Source organism: Gallus gallus, chromosome 1 (assembly GCF_016699485.2).
Source record: "Gallus gallus isolate bGalGal1 chromosome 1, bGalGal1.mat.broiler.GRCg7b, whole genome shotgun sequence".
Taxonomy (NCBI): Eukaryota; Metazoa; Chordata; class Aves; order Galliformes; family Phasianidae; genus Gallus; species Gallus gallus.
The window spans coordinates 180158371-180171125 of NC_052532.1; the positions used below are offsets into that span (position 1 = coordinate 180158371).

Sequence of the window (12755 nt, forward strand, 5' to 3'; positions counted from 1 at the left end):
TATGTCATCCCATATTTTGCTTTAAAGCAAAGTCTCAGTATTTACACTACATTACTAATGTCTTCTGCACAGAGGAGATTCTAACTAAAGAATCTGAACTAGACAATTTCTGGCTTGACTGAGTAAGTAATCTGCCTTGAGGAAGCACAATTGGGTACGAACAGGCACGATTCAAATGCATTTGCAGATGTGAACAATATATAGCTGAGTGGCCCCTATTGTAGTCCCCCTTTGAACTAAATAAGCACAACAAATAAATACACTCACCAATTATCTGTTAAAGCAGTATTTATTTGTGTTAACATTATGAAGACCCACTGAAGCTTTTTATCTTCAAGCAAGTCCGCTGCTTTAGAATCCAGTGCATTTTCAGCATGCTGAAGAGCTATGGTGGAGAAATCCATGGGACCTATTTCTCCCAAGCAACTTCCAACAGCCTCTGCAATGAAAGTAATTTTGCATTCTTACATACACTAAAACAAAGTAACAACTAGAAAGTTGTGACAGCTCAATCAGTATAAACCATTTCCAGAACTGAGATTATCATGGGATAAAAGCTGCATTTATAAATAGTCACTTGAGGAGCTGTATGATTAAAATCACACGTATAGATATTTCACAGCTTAAGACTCATCCATAACACAGTTGTTTCCTAACTCAATTTTCTGACAGTATATATGGTTCTGAATTTTCTTTAAATTCCGGATTTTGTTTGAATCAGACACAGATTTTATTTTTGCTTGCGTCCAAATTATTAAGGGCAAAAGGTCAGAATCACAACCACCAAAAGAACCCAATTTTCATTCCCAAAGAGGATGATAAACACATGACAGAAGCCTATAATCACAATAACAATTACTATCTGTATTTTACTTAAAAATGATGCATCAGTGTGTTTGTTTATAGAAACACACAACTGCATACAAGGAAAAAAATGACCCTAAAAACTTGGACAAAATAAGAAGGGATATTAATTTCCATTAGAAAGGAACAAAAATGTATTTCTTGCTCTTTCCTTCATACTCATTGTGCTTCTTGAAAACACTTCCATCTTCTACAACGCTGCTTTTAACAACCAGAGCAAATAAAGAAAAAAACTGAAAGTATAGGGTTGCATTTAACAAATTATCTCAGGAACGATGGTGCAGGAAAGCCCGAAAGATACAAGTAGCACAGGTGCTGAAGAATGCTCTATGATATGGAAGTAAATGTGAGCTGCAATTACTCAGCATCCATCACTTGTCAGTCTTTTAGATTAAAATATACCTCAAGACAAAATTTCTCATTAAGTGTGTACACAGCTGTTTTACACATCAAAACTGAGGAAACACCCCTTTCGTGGAGGTAAGTCCCACTGGGAGAAGAGGGGATTTGGATTTTAGCATCAGTCAAAATGCTTTTGGTGCTCCATGTAAATGGTGAGGATCATTTTAGTGATACACAAGAGGCTTTAAAATGGACAACAACTATTTTAATTTTCACTAAAATATGCCTTCCATATTTTCAGGTAAGTTCTCTTCCATCCTTCTTGCTGTTTTTCAATCTACTAAGTAACCCCTATACAGGCAGATGTCTCTATTGAGTACAGAAAAGACTCAGATCAAAACTGATCAGTTTGCATTATTCGTCAAAGCTGTTACATACAGTGACTGAAAATAAGATAACCATTCTAACAAGGGTGTCTTCTAACAGCTAAGGCAAAATAGCAGTGGGAAGAAATGTTGAGAACTGCTACAGTTTCAAATCTTGGTTTGGAATGACAGCCCTAGAAGATCTGTGGGACTAATGAACTTACCCAGCACTGCTTTTTCACCTGCATGATTAACTGCCATCTTGGACAGCTGCAATAAGCTCACCACAAGCTTCACCATTACAGAATCTTCTGGTTTTTCTGTAATTTGTACAGCAAAACAAAACAACAACAACAAAATCAAAATGTCATTTCTCTTGTTTGTAACTGCTATAACTTAAACTGGTCTCATACTGGAACAAGTGTTAACAGCTGCTCCCTATTCAGCTTCCTCATACCACTCAGCACTTCAAAGGCCTATCTGTTTCTACTCAGTCACTTTCCAAACTTACAAGGCCTAGACCCTAGATTATTCAGGCTCTGCCCTGATGCAAGCTGTTTTGTGAAAGCCTGTTGCCCTGCCACTCCCTTTTCAAGCAGAATTTTGAGACTGAAACAGTATTCAAGATGTAGAGACACAACAACTAGGACAGACTACTGTTCTTCCTCAAATTTTACTCTCCCTTTATCTACAGTGAATTACATCAGCCTTTTTTTTTTTTTTTTTTTTAATTTTCCAGTGAATCAGTAAAACAAGCAGATGAAGACTTGATGTAGAGAAGAAAAATGAAACGACCTTGTTACAAACATCTGAAATCCAAAACAGAAAAGAACTGGGACTGGACTGAGAGCTGAAACAGAACAGTGGGATATGGCAAGGTTCAACTAAACTAGATCCAATCATTTTTAAGCTTCTGTGATATTTACTTCCTAACTTACCATGTCTTTCCAGAATCTAGCTTCATTATATTTGAAGGAGCGGGGAGATTTATATACACCAAAACTCATTAAGCAGCCATAAAACAATGTATCTATACTGTACACTACCCCAGTCATTTACAGTCATACATGACCCCACCCCAAGAGCTGGATGGGCATTTTACCCTGTTGGTCATATCAACAGGGTAAAATCAACACTTCATTTAATATTTATAATACACTCTACAAGAGGTGTGTCAGGTTCTGCATCAATAATCTATGCTATTCTATTTCACATGTGAAATTATAATGAAGTTACACTGTTAAACATACAAAAACTAGGACAAATAATTCAATGTCAAATTAGAATAGAGTTATATTACGACACATCTAAAACCAAACACGAAATAAAACCCATAATGAGATATCTGTACCCTGAAAAGTTTTCAGGAGGTCCTTCATCTGATCCTTATATTGTTCCAATTGTTTGCGTAAATCATACAGTCCTTCAAGTCGTGTTAAGGGCAGTGAATCACAAACACTAACTGAGAGAAAGCGATTAATTTCCTGAAAAACAACGTTTTGTTTTAAGTACATTTAACTTATAAATAAAAGCTTTAAGTAAAGGAATGCTTCTCAACAGTCCACAATATGGAGATTAATGCATGCAAGAATAGAATGGAGACCTACAGTCTCTTACAGTTTCTGAAACAGGCAATAAAGAAAAAATTCACATCTAATTTAGATCTGCCTCAACTACACACACAGCTCAAAAACTATTCTTCTTTTTAAAGTTTGTATTGAAAAACCACTATGTCATGAGATACAATTTAAAATGTACTCACCTCCAAAAGAGAATATGGTCCTTTACTGTATTTTATCTTCAGTTGAGTTGTTCTCAACTCTTCAAAAGCAGGATATTCAGGAAAAGGATCTAAGCGTTTGATTGCTTGGTAGAGATGTACATTATCCTTACTGTCTATCACCAGGTACTTCAACAAGCGTAAGACCTGAACGTAAAAAGCAAATGAAAAGCAAAAAAAAACCCAAAAACCAAAAAACAAACAAACAAAAAACCAATTTTGAGCCTTATTTCTTATCCGGGTTATAAAGTCTGCATCTCCCTCAGACCCAATAAACTGCAAACTGTACAAAAAAACAGCTAAGATAATTTATTTACATTACTAAAACTGTAAAACTTTTAGAGGCATGGGGAAATCACACATACTCTGAAAAGGCGTTTTTCCTATTACCTGTTGCCTAACTGACATCAAAGAATTTATTGCCACAGCCTGCAGTTTTATCCTGCCTTTTGATGATGCTGATTTCAAATATTGGTCAGCACAATCATCACAATATTGGCTATGATTCAGCATATACACTGCATCTGAGCAGTCATTCTGATCTTACTGGGTCATATAATCAGTAACCTGAAATCCTGAGAAACACCTAAAAATAATGATTTGCTGCCCAAACCATTGAATTCTGGCAGAATGTTTCATAATAGATCTATAACTTAAATAAATGCTTACTTGTATGATGGACAACATTACCCACTGCAAACACGCTATTTTGTGCTTTACTCACTAACTACTCACTACGTACCTAAATGATTACGGACAAGGGATAAATACAAACAACAGCAACACAAACCTACCTGTGGCTGAATCTCAGGCTGGTCCACAGCAAGAGGTATTAGTGTTCCTACAATAACGTGAAGGTGGCTCTCCAGAGCATCACTGCAATACTTAACTGCTGTGTGGCAAACACAGCAAAGAAGATCACAACAGAGTAAAAAGCTGCGCATGGACACATCTCTAAAGATAAGGGGTCTGCCACAGGAAACAAAAAGTGAAATTAAAGAAACACAAATAGTCACTGTCTCAAGTATTAATCGATTATGCAATAGGGAGGAAGAGAGGAAAAGAAGCAATACAAATAATCTTTATGGGAGCAACCGATTCTAAACTTAAAACTTAACAATTCAACCAGCTCTAACAAAGTTGGAAGTTGAAAGTTGACTGACTCACTTTAGTAAATGGAGCAAAGTGAATGCAGAAGAATACATAATCAAAAGGAAAAAAAAAAAATCAAAATGGCTTTCAATTATTTGCCAGAACCATTTTGACAGAAACAGAACATTGTGGAAAACGTACCCTCTGTATCCTTCTCCCTTTCATATAACCATTAGTTTAAAAAAATAGAAAAAAAAAAAAGACCTGGGTTTCAAAGGACATCTTGGTACTATCTAGAAAATATCTCACATGGCAAATAAGAATCTTTGTTTAAATCTTAAGGCTGGTGAAGAATGGGTTTTCTCTAGCTGAAGACAAGCTAAAATAACATATGCTGACATTCACTTATCTTGTTAGCTACTTACTAGTGAGTATATATGTCAATACTCTTTAGAAATTCAGAAAAGACATTTGAGATGTGATCACTTTGCACTTAACTCCAGAATTTGAATTTTTCTCCTACGTCCTTTACATTCCCAAACACTCTTTTCATCACCAGAATCTCTTAACAGCTTTGATTTCTACAGTTTGATAGCCAATCACAGTTTGGAAATTCTGCAGTATAGTGAGCATTTAAATACAAGGATAGCACAAAGCAGTCCACATTTTATTAACAGTTTTAATCTTAAATTCCAAAATTGTCAAAGCAAAGCAGTGTAAGTTCAGGAAATTTCAATTCTTTCTATAAATGAATTAACATCTAAGAGCAATACGGATAGGAAAGGTTACAAGAGCAAGGGAGCACAGATGTGACAACAATGGTGTGATTACCACACTTACCTGCTGCTGATGTGGTGAATCAGGGTATAAATCACATCTCGGAGGACAAAAGCCCATGCTCCTCCTAAACCATCTTTTATTTCTTTGAGTAACAGACTAACAAAGAAATGATAAATTATAAGAACTCTGTGCTTCTTGTATATATTGTTCATATCTGATGCATGCTTACAAAGGGCTAGCAGAATTTTCTGGAATGAATCCTAGAAATAAACAGAACTATGAGTAAAGAGATTATTCATAACGCCAATAGAAATATACTTTATAGCAAGAAAAAAACTAAGTGATAGGGATATATATATATAGTTATATACATATATACACATATATACACACACACGCTATATATATACACATGCTATATATACACACATACACACACACACACATATATAAACTAATTCCACTGGTTGGCAGTATTTACTGATTTCTATGCTCATACATTTTAGACAAACAGACTTCAGAAAGCTGTTTTCTTTATCTTATTTTTAGATTGCTTATGGACTGGCAAAGTAAGCTGAGCTTTTACAACATATGCAGCAAAACAGTCTCTGAAAAGATACATTTCTGAGGAACTGTGCTAGGAGACAGGAAGATTTTTAAGATTTATTAAAAGAGATGTGTAATTTTACATACCTTTGTATTTACTATTAACAACAAAAATCAAACGTCTAAAAATATGACTATTTCATTATCCTTAAGGGAAACTAATTTTAATATTTCAATTGTAGACAACAATTAGATACAACTGTACAAAAATAATTACTTTAGAATGTTCTTCAGACATATGCCAAAGAAATACTTTGCATCTAAATAGTGTCTGGTATGCATGCATTTCCCCAACCTTCAAAATAACTCCAGTTATTCATCACTGTGTATGTACTATACAATACAATTATACTTCAACCCTGGAATTTCAGTAAGGTCATCATGTCCCTGTACTCAGCACTGCTTCCTTTTCAGAAGGAGCACAGAGAATTTCTTAAGATTGGACTTTTCCCCAAATATACATGGTAAAAATGTCTAGCTAAACTAAAAAGTATCCAGAAGAAGAATTTTATATTGTAAAGGAAAAATTAGACAACGTGACATACTTACAGGGCTTTTAGAAAGAACTGCAACGAGACTTTTTAGTTCACTTTTATGACAGTTGCTAATGTGGTCCAAGGTTGCTTTAATCACATAAGAAGGAAAATGAGGAGGATTAGGAGCAGGATCCAGTTCCCTGAGTGAGTAAACAAGAGGTGTTTGGTTTATTTTTCTCAAGAATCAAACCCCATGTATTAAATGAAATAAATCTCATGGAATAGATGGGTAACTCCTGGAAGATCCTCTCTGCTTTCAGTAAGCCAGAAGCTCCAAAAACATCAAGCAGAGTGACACACTTCTTATTTTGAATTGCCTGTTGCCCTTGTATGGCAGCTCTCTAGATCCCTTTTTTTTGCAATGCTCTCTTACTTCTTTTTTTGAAAGACCATACTGCTAAGAAACCAATCATTAGTCTTATCTATGGTACTTTGTAGGAAAATTGAATTGCAAGTCATGGGGTGAAGCTTCTGCATTTCTGGTTCTGGGAACAATTTGCCTGAAAAAGAAGGAACCAGGAATCTTCTTTTAAGAATAGAAAACCCCCACTCCAAACTGGGAAAAAAAATAAAAACAAACAAACAAAAAAAAATCACAAAAACCAAACAATTAAAGGCTTATAAATATTAAGATAATATGGACATTTGATTATTGCTATTAGCCAGGAATTAATTTATTTGATAGAGTTTAAGCAATTTCTTTACCAAAGGCAAGAGCAGCCGCTGAGGGAGCTCCTAAGAAAAGGTCCACGTTTACTTCTCATTGGCTACTAAACATTTACACCCTTATAGGAAGGACATTGAAAGCTGAGTGATTTTACAGCGAGTAAAATTCTACACGGTCCAAGATCTAAACAGGCATTGCCAAAGTCTGGAGTTCACCAGCATACAATGAGATTCTCTTGCCTGCTTATTCATTCTTTCAATTAACTGAAACATTACACAGAAATTCTCCTTACTGCTGTTGGGGAATAACAAGTTGGAAATTATGCACACAATATATCATTACAACTGAAAATAAAGTCCTTTAATTCTCAACTTCAAAGTTATCAGAGGATCATAGAATCACTGAGGTTGGAAAAGACCTCCAAGGTCATCCAGTCCAACCATCCTCTATGATCGCTATATATTTCCTCACTAAATCACGTCCCTCGGTACAACTAAATGTTTCTTGAACACGAAATGCCTGAAGGGCAAATTTTAATGCACGATGTTATACGAATATGCAGCATTTTGAAAATCTACAAATACATACCTAATATATTTACTTAGATGAGGTCCCTTTTCTGCATTAACGTTAGGTGGCTCATGTAAGGTCATCAGCAGTTCAACCACAATCTCTGATAAATTATTATGAGATAAGTTGTCGATTTGCTAGAGGGGAAAAGGTTTTAGTAAGAAAAAAAAGCAGTTAAAGTAATTTAACATTTCTTTACAATCAGAGGAAATATTTTCTTGTCTGGATTCCCTATCTGTTAAAATATCAAAGACATACAATTTATTCAGAAACAACTACTGCTCAGGTCTTATTTATGACAGCCACAGGTAGAACAGTTAGCTTTCACTCTGGATTTTACAAAATCAGAATTGCAGGCGTTGGAAGAGTCCACAAGAGATCATCGATTCCAATCCCCTGCTAAAGCAGCTGCCCTACAATAGGTTGCACAGGTAGACATCCAGACAGGTCTTGAATACCTCCATAGAAGGAGTCTCCACAACCTCTCTGGGCAACCTTTGGTTGGAAAAAATAATTTTACTACAGGTTCTGTATACAGAGTCTGTCTCTGGGGAAGAAGAAGGATCCTCATGAAGTATTAAAATATTTTAAGAGGAAAATATGAAGTAGGTAAAGAGATGCACAACAGATGAATTCAGGGTGGTTTAGTTTTTAATGACATTATATATATATATACACACATACGTACACACGCTCTTTAAGCCCACTGAAAGATGCTACTGGATACCTACATGAAAAATTTGGGATACACATTCAGCTTGTTTGCTTTTATCATGGCAATAATCTTTTACCTTGAACTATCTACATTTTTACAGAATGTATAAAAACTTATTTCAAAGTCATACAACTCAATTTACACATTTAAAACAGATACCTGTTTCCCTAAGCAGTTGTCATCCTTGAGTACATCGTAGACTTTAGAAGCTGTCTCTCTTTGCTCTGCTACTTCCCTCTGACCGTGGCTTTGACTGGCAAAATGTGGGAGGATATTCACAAGTATCTTGGGAAAACAGTCTGCCAGAACTTGCCTCCAGTCTTTTCCAATCTTGTTAGCAAGTGATTTCACATCGTCAAACTGACTTCTAATCACCAGGTGTGGAACCAAAACTTTATAACAAGACCTATATGCAGCAAATACATTTTCAAAATCTCCTTGAATTACACTTCTGAAAAAATCCCAAGCACAATATAGCAACTGTCATTTCTCTACTGGATCCCTCTATAACTAAAGCTGTAATAAACGTCTTGCTACTACTATACAAAAAATCTTTGCAGCATAACTATAGGTATGCAATATACTTGGAATACAAGCTGTCAGTACCTTTTCCAACAATAAATGTAACTACATTTAGAAATACAAAATCCTCTGTCATAATCTAGGTAAACTGCTTTTGTATAGAAAATTTACCTGTAAAATTCCTCAAGACCAGTATAGTTCAGAAGAACATAAGGAAAGGCAGACAGGCTATATCCACTGTCCTTTATTTTCAGCCACTCCACCACCAAATAGTCTAAGTGCGATGTCATAAAATCTTCTATATTCTTATAGCCAAAAATGTCAGATACTTTCTTCAAAACCTGTGCATAAAATAAGATAAAGTTGAATGCAGAGTACACGATATTATGGCATTCTGAAAGCATTACCCCTCCGTGTCTTTCCCTTGTTTCTGAGTGCACATTTGTGCAACTCAGTTCCTATTCAGCACAGGCTATTTTTACTTTTTTTTTTTATTGGTGTATCTCTGAAGGAGACAATCAGGAACTACATCTACACTGTGAGAAGTAGTATGTAAAAAAAAAGGACAAAGCAGTATACATTTTGCTGGACAAAGACTGCACATACAAGTGGTAATGAATAGGAAAGATGGGATAAAAAGCTGAGAACAGATAAACAGAAAAAAAACAACCAGAGTGATAAACTGCAGTAGAAATACTGACAATTTCAGTACACCTTTGTGATAGCAACATAAGAATGCACCAAGACACACATCTTCTTCTAATACACTGCATTTTCTTTACGTATTTTCCATTTCGGAAAACTCACTTTACTTTCACTGAGTAGAAAGATTTGCTTAAGCAGGTGCTAAAATCTTTAAAGTACAAAAACCTACAGTATTTCAGATCTGTGCTTTTAAGGTAAATCACTATACAGATCATTAGATATAATTACAAATTTATTCAGATTTTTAAGTATCTCATTAGTCATACACTACATTAGAAAATTTAACAACTTCCAACACTAACAAAAGCATTTTGTACCACTACAATACTGGTTTGCTTGATTTACAACCTAAATACCAAATGGAATTTTTTACTTGCCTTTTTCACAAGGTGAGGTTCTAATCCATTCTCTTTCACAGACTGGCAAATAGCAAACAAAGCTTGCTTTTCACATACAGGACTGCAGCACAGAACCATGGTTATAAGCATCAGCAAAACTGCTTTTCTATTACATTGTTTGTCCAAAACATCTTCAGGACTTGCATCACCACTGAACTTCAAATAAGAAATAATGACAAAATTATAAAAATTCTGTTAAAGAAATCTCCAAATTAATAAATGAAGATAAATAAATTAAAATAAAGGGCACTGACATAAACACTTCTGAAAATCTTGCCTTGGTTGCTTAAGAATTACTTTCCCCAGCAGCCTGCTGCACTCCTCAACCAGTAGCTCCTGTCTCCAGCATCTCAACACACATGCTTGTACTTCATACACTACAGTTCATATTTAAGCATCAGTAATTCAAAATAAGGCAACATACTTTACAGAGAAATGACTGAAGCATTAAGTCTCTTTTTGCTCATCTGCAAAATTTACTGCCTCCAAAACAGACAATGCAGCAGGATTTTCTTTGCTTTTTTAAAAATCATTTCCCCAAATATAACATGTATATTACCATGTAAGAAAAAGCACAAACAATTGATGTATGCTGGAACTGTCTTGTTATTCAAATGCAATTCTTCACTCCTAATGCAGTTTTGACAAGTGACATGCACTGAATAAAAGCAACATGAAAGATCAAGCAAAGGACAGGAGTTAATGAGAAATGACAGCAAGCTGAGCTGACAGAGCAGGGAGTTAAGGCAACAGAGAAATCAGATGAGACAATGACAAGCTGGAGCAACGGAGAGCTGTTGGCAAGAGTACAAAGAGGGATGAGGCCTCAGCGGCAAGTCCAAGATATAGGACAGCAAGTCAAGCCAACACAGAGAGAAAGCACAATCAAGGGATAACATGCAGAAAGATGACAGAGCAACAGACAAAAACCATATGGAAAATGAAGATGGTTTGTCATGATAGCAAGGAAGAGAGAAAAGTAAAAGACACTAATAACAAAAATAATAGTTAAAGGAATTCCACAGTAACATACCCCACTGTATTTCCAGTTTCTACAACAGAATTGTCTTCTGAATATTTTATTTTTTTAAGCAAATTTTCATTTTGTGGAAATCACTGCTCTAGCACTCTGGATACATGATCTTACTGAAATCTACAGTTTTTTTTTTTATACTACATAAGTATATATTTTTAATTTACTTTGCCTCCTATTCACTGTTTGTCTAGGATATTATGGCTCCCTTTCTCTTCAATTCTTAAGTGTTACAGTAGTGAAAACTGCAACAACAAATAGTATTACAGAGTCTGGAACATACACTGGAAGAGTCTAGAAACTTCTCATGTGGACTAAACAGCGACTGCCTGTATGTATAAACGATTCCACCATTCCACCACGATACCACCATTTTACCACCTCATATTACCAATAATCTGGAAGAATTAATATACTCAGAAAACTGAACACACCTATTTCAGAAAGTAGCTTATTCATAACCTGAAAATTTTGCAAAACTAATGACTAGGTCTCGTTACCGAATTTCCCATTCCTTCCTGAACTCTGAGATATACATTCTCAAAAGCCTTTTGCTGGAGCTTCAAGGGAAGAGGCGTTGACAATCCAGAAGAATCTCTCTGTTTCACATCTTGAAACAAACTTAAAAAAAAAATAAATTATTAGCATAACATATAGTTCACAGAATTACTGCATATAATGCATAATTAGATTCTGCTTTTCTGAATGTTCTAATATTTTTCTTAACTTTCTTATACAGCAGTCCTTCCATTTTAACCCTCAAACATAAGTAGCAGTAAGAACATCTGGTGGGCCTAAATGGTGGTGAAAAGCTTGAAAACCAAGTTTCCTAGTGTCTGTCAGTGAAGAAATCCAAACTTCAATTGCCTGCCACAATGGAACACTCCACGTCATGAAGTATGTTGGAAATACATTTACTAAACAGATGTACATGTATAAAGGGATTCTCAAATAATTCTTAAATTCTCACTTCTATTTGCAACAAAAATTGCAACACAACAGTGGACTGGACCAAAAGGAATTCTCATCAGTTCTAAACAAACAAGAGCAGATACCTAAAAAAGACTACCACATACTTGCCTTATATGTATAACTCCATTGAATAAATGGTAATATTTGACCACAGAGGACCTATGCAGACCATGGGTTAGCAGTTGCTGACTATGTTTAGTATCCCTGAATTATTTCCGCCTTCATGAATTTCGACCCCCTGTATACTTCTGGCATCCAGACATATGAATGTAGCAGAATAAGATTTGGGATAGCTGAATGTTGCACAAAGATGTAAACCATATTTTCTTAGAATCTTGAATGTGTTAGCTCTACTTGATGTCCTCTACTCTTTAAACTGGAAAAGACTGCCAAATTTAATTTTGCTCCACTTTTGTAATTTTGTAATACCTCCTGCAATTCAACTCTTCTGGGGCAGAAGTGTTCCAATTTGTACAGTGAACAGATGTATGTAAAGTATTTCTTACTTTTGAACATTCCTTCTATACTGCTTCCATTATTTTTGAGATAAGGAGAAAAAGCTGTACATGGTATTGAAAATACAAGATCCTTTGAAGTAATTTTTACGCCAAAGAGTGTAATCTATTTATAAACTACTTCATATTTGAGTTTTGCGTAATAAATCCAGAGTAAAATTTACAATTATATACACATTTTTATATATATGCACAAATATATATATACATACACCAGCAACAGAGACAACATTTGAACACCTTAACAAAGTAACTTGGTAGGCTTCTATTTCCCTCAAGATCAAAGCCCCAGG

The 12755-nt window shown here is 35.2% G+C and overlaps 1 protein-coding gene across 8 annotated transcripts in view; it reads right to left on the minus strand.

Annotated features, from left to right (window-relative positions):
• The window catches only part of ATM (ATM serine/threonine kinase), a 59696-nt gene that overhangs the window by 25995 nt on the left and 20946 nt on the right, over nt 1–12755 (minus strand). For 5 of the 8 annotated variants that reach the window (XM_040646498.2, XM_015277574.4, XM_015277571.4 and 2 more), the window contains 12 exons: nt 11476–11596; nt 9922–10098; nt 9011–9180; nt 8477–8723; nt 7621–7739; nt 6379–6505; nt 5284–5483; nt 4146–4320; nt 3334–3498; nt 2923–3055; nt 1796–1891; nt 268–439 (listed from right to left, as the gene is read on the minus strand). In XM_040646498.2, coding sequence (XP_040502432.1) covers nt 268–439; nt 1796–1891; nt 2923–3055; nt 3334–3498; nt 4146–4320; nt 5284–5483; nt 6379–6505; nt 7621–7739; nt 8477–8723; nt 9011–9180; nt 9922–10098; nt 11476–11596 — 1902 coding nt within the window. Of the gene's footprint in view, nt 1–267; nt 440–1795; nt 1892–2922; nt 3056–3333; nt 3499–4145; nt 4321–5283; nt 5484–6378; nt 6506–7620; nt 7740–8476; nt 8724–9010; nt 9181–9921; nt 10099–11462; nt 11597–12755 lie in introns of those variants that run through there. The other 3 variants (NM_001162400.2, XM_025154607.3, XM_025154629.3) reach the window with 3 other exon arrangements.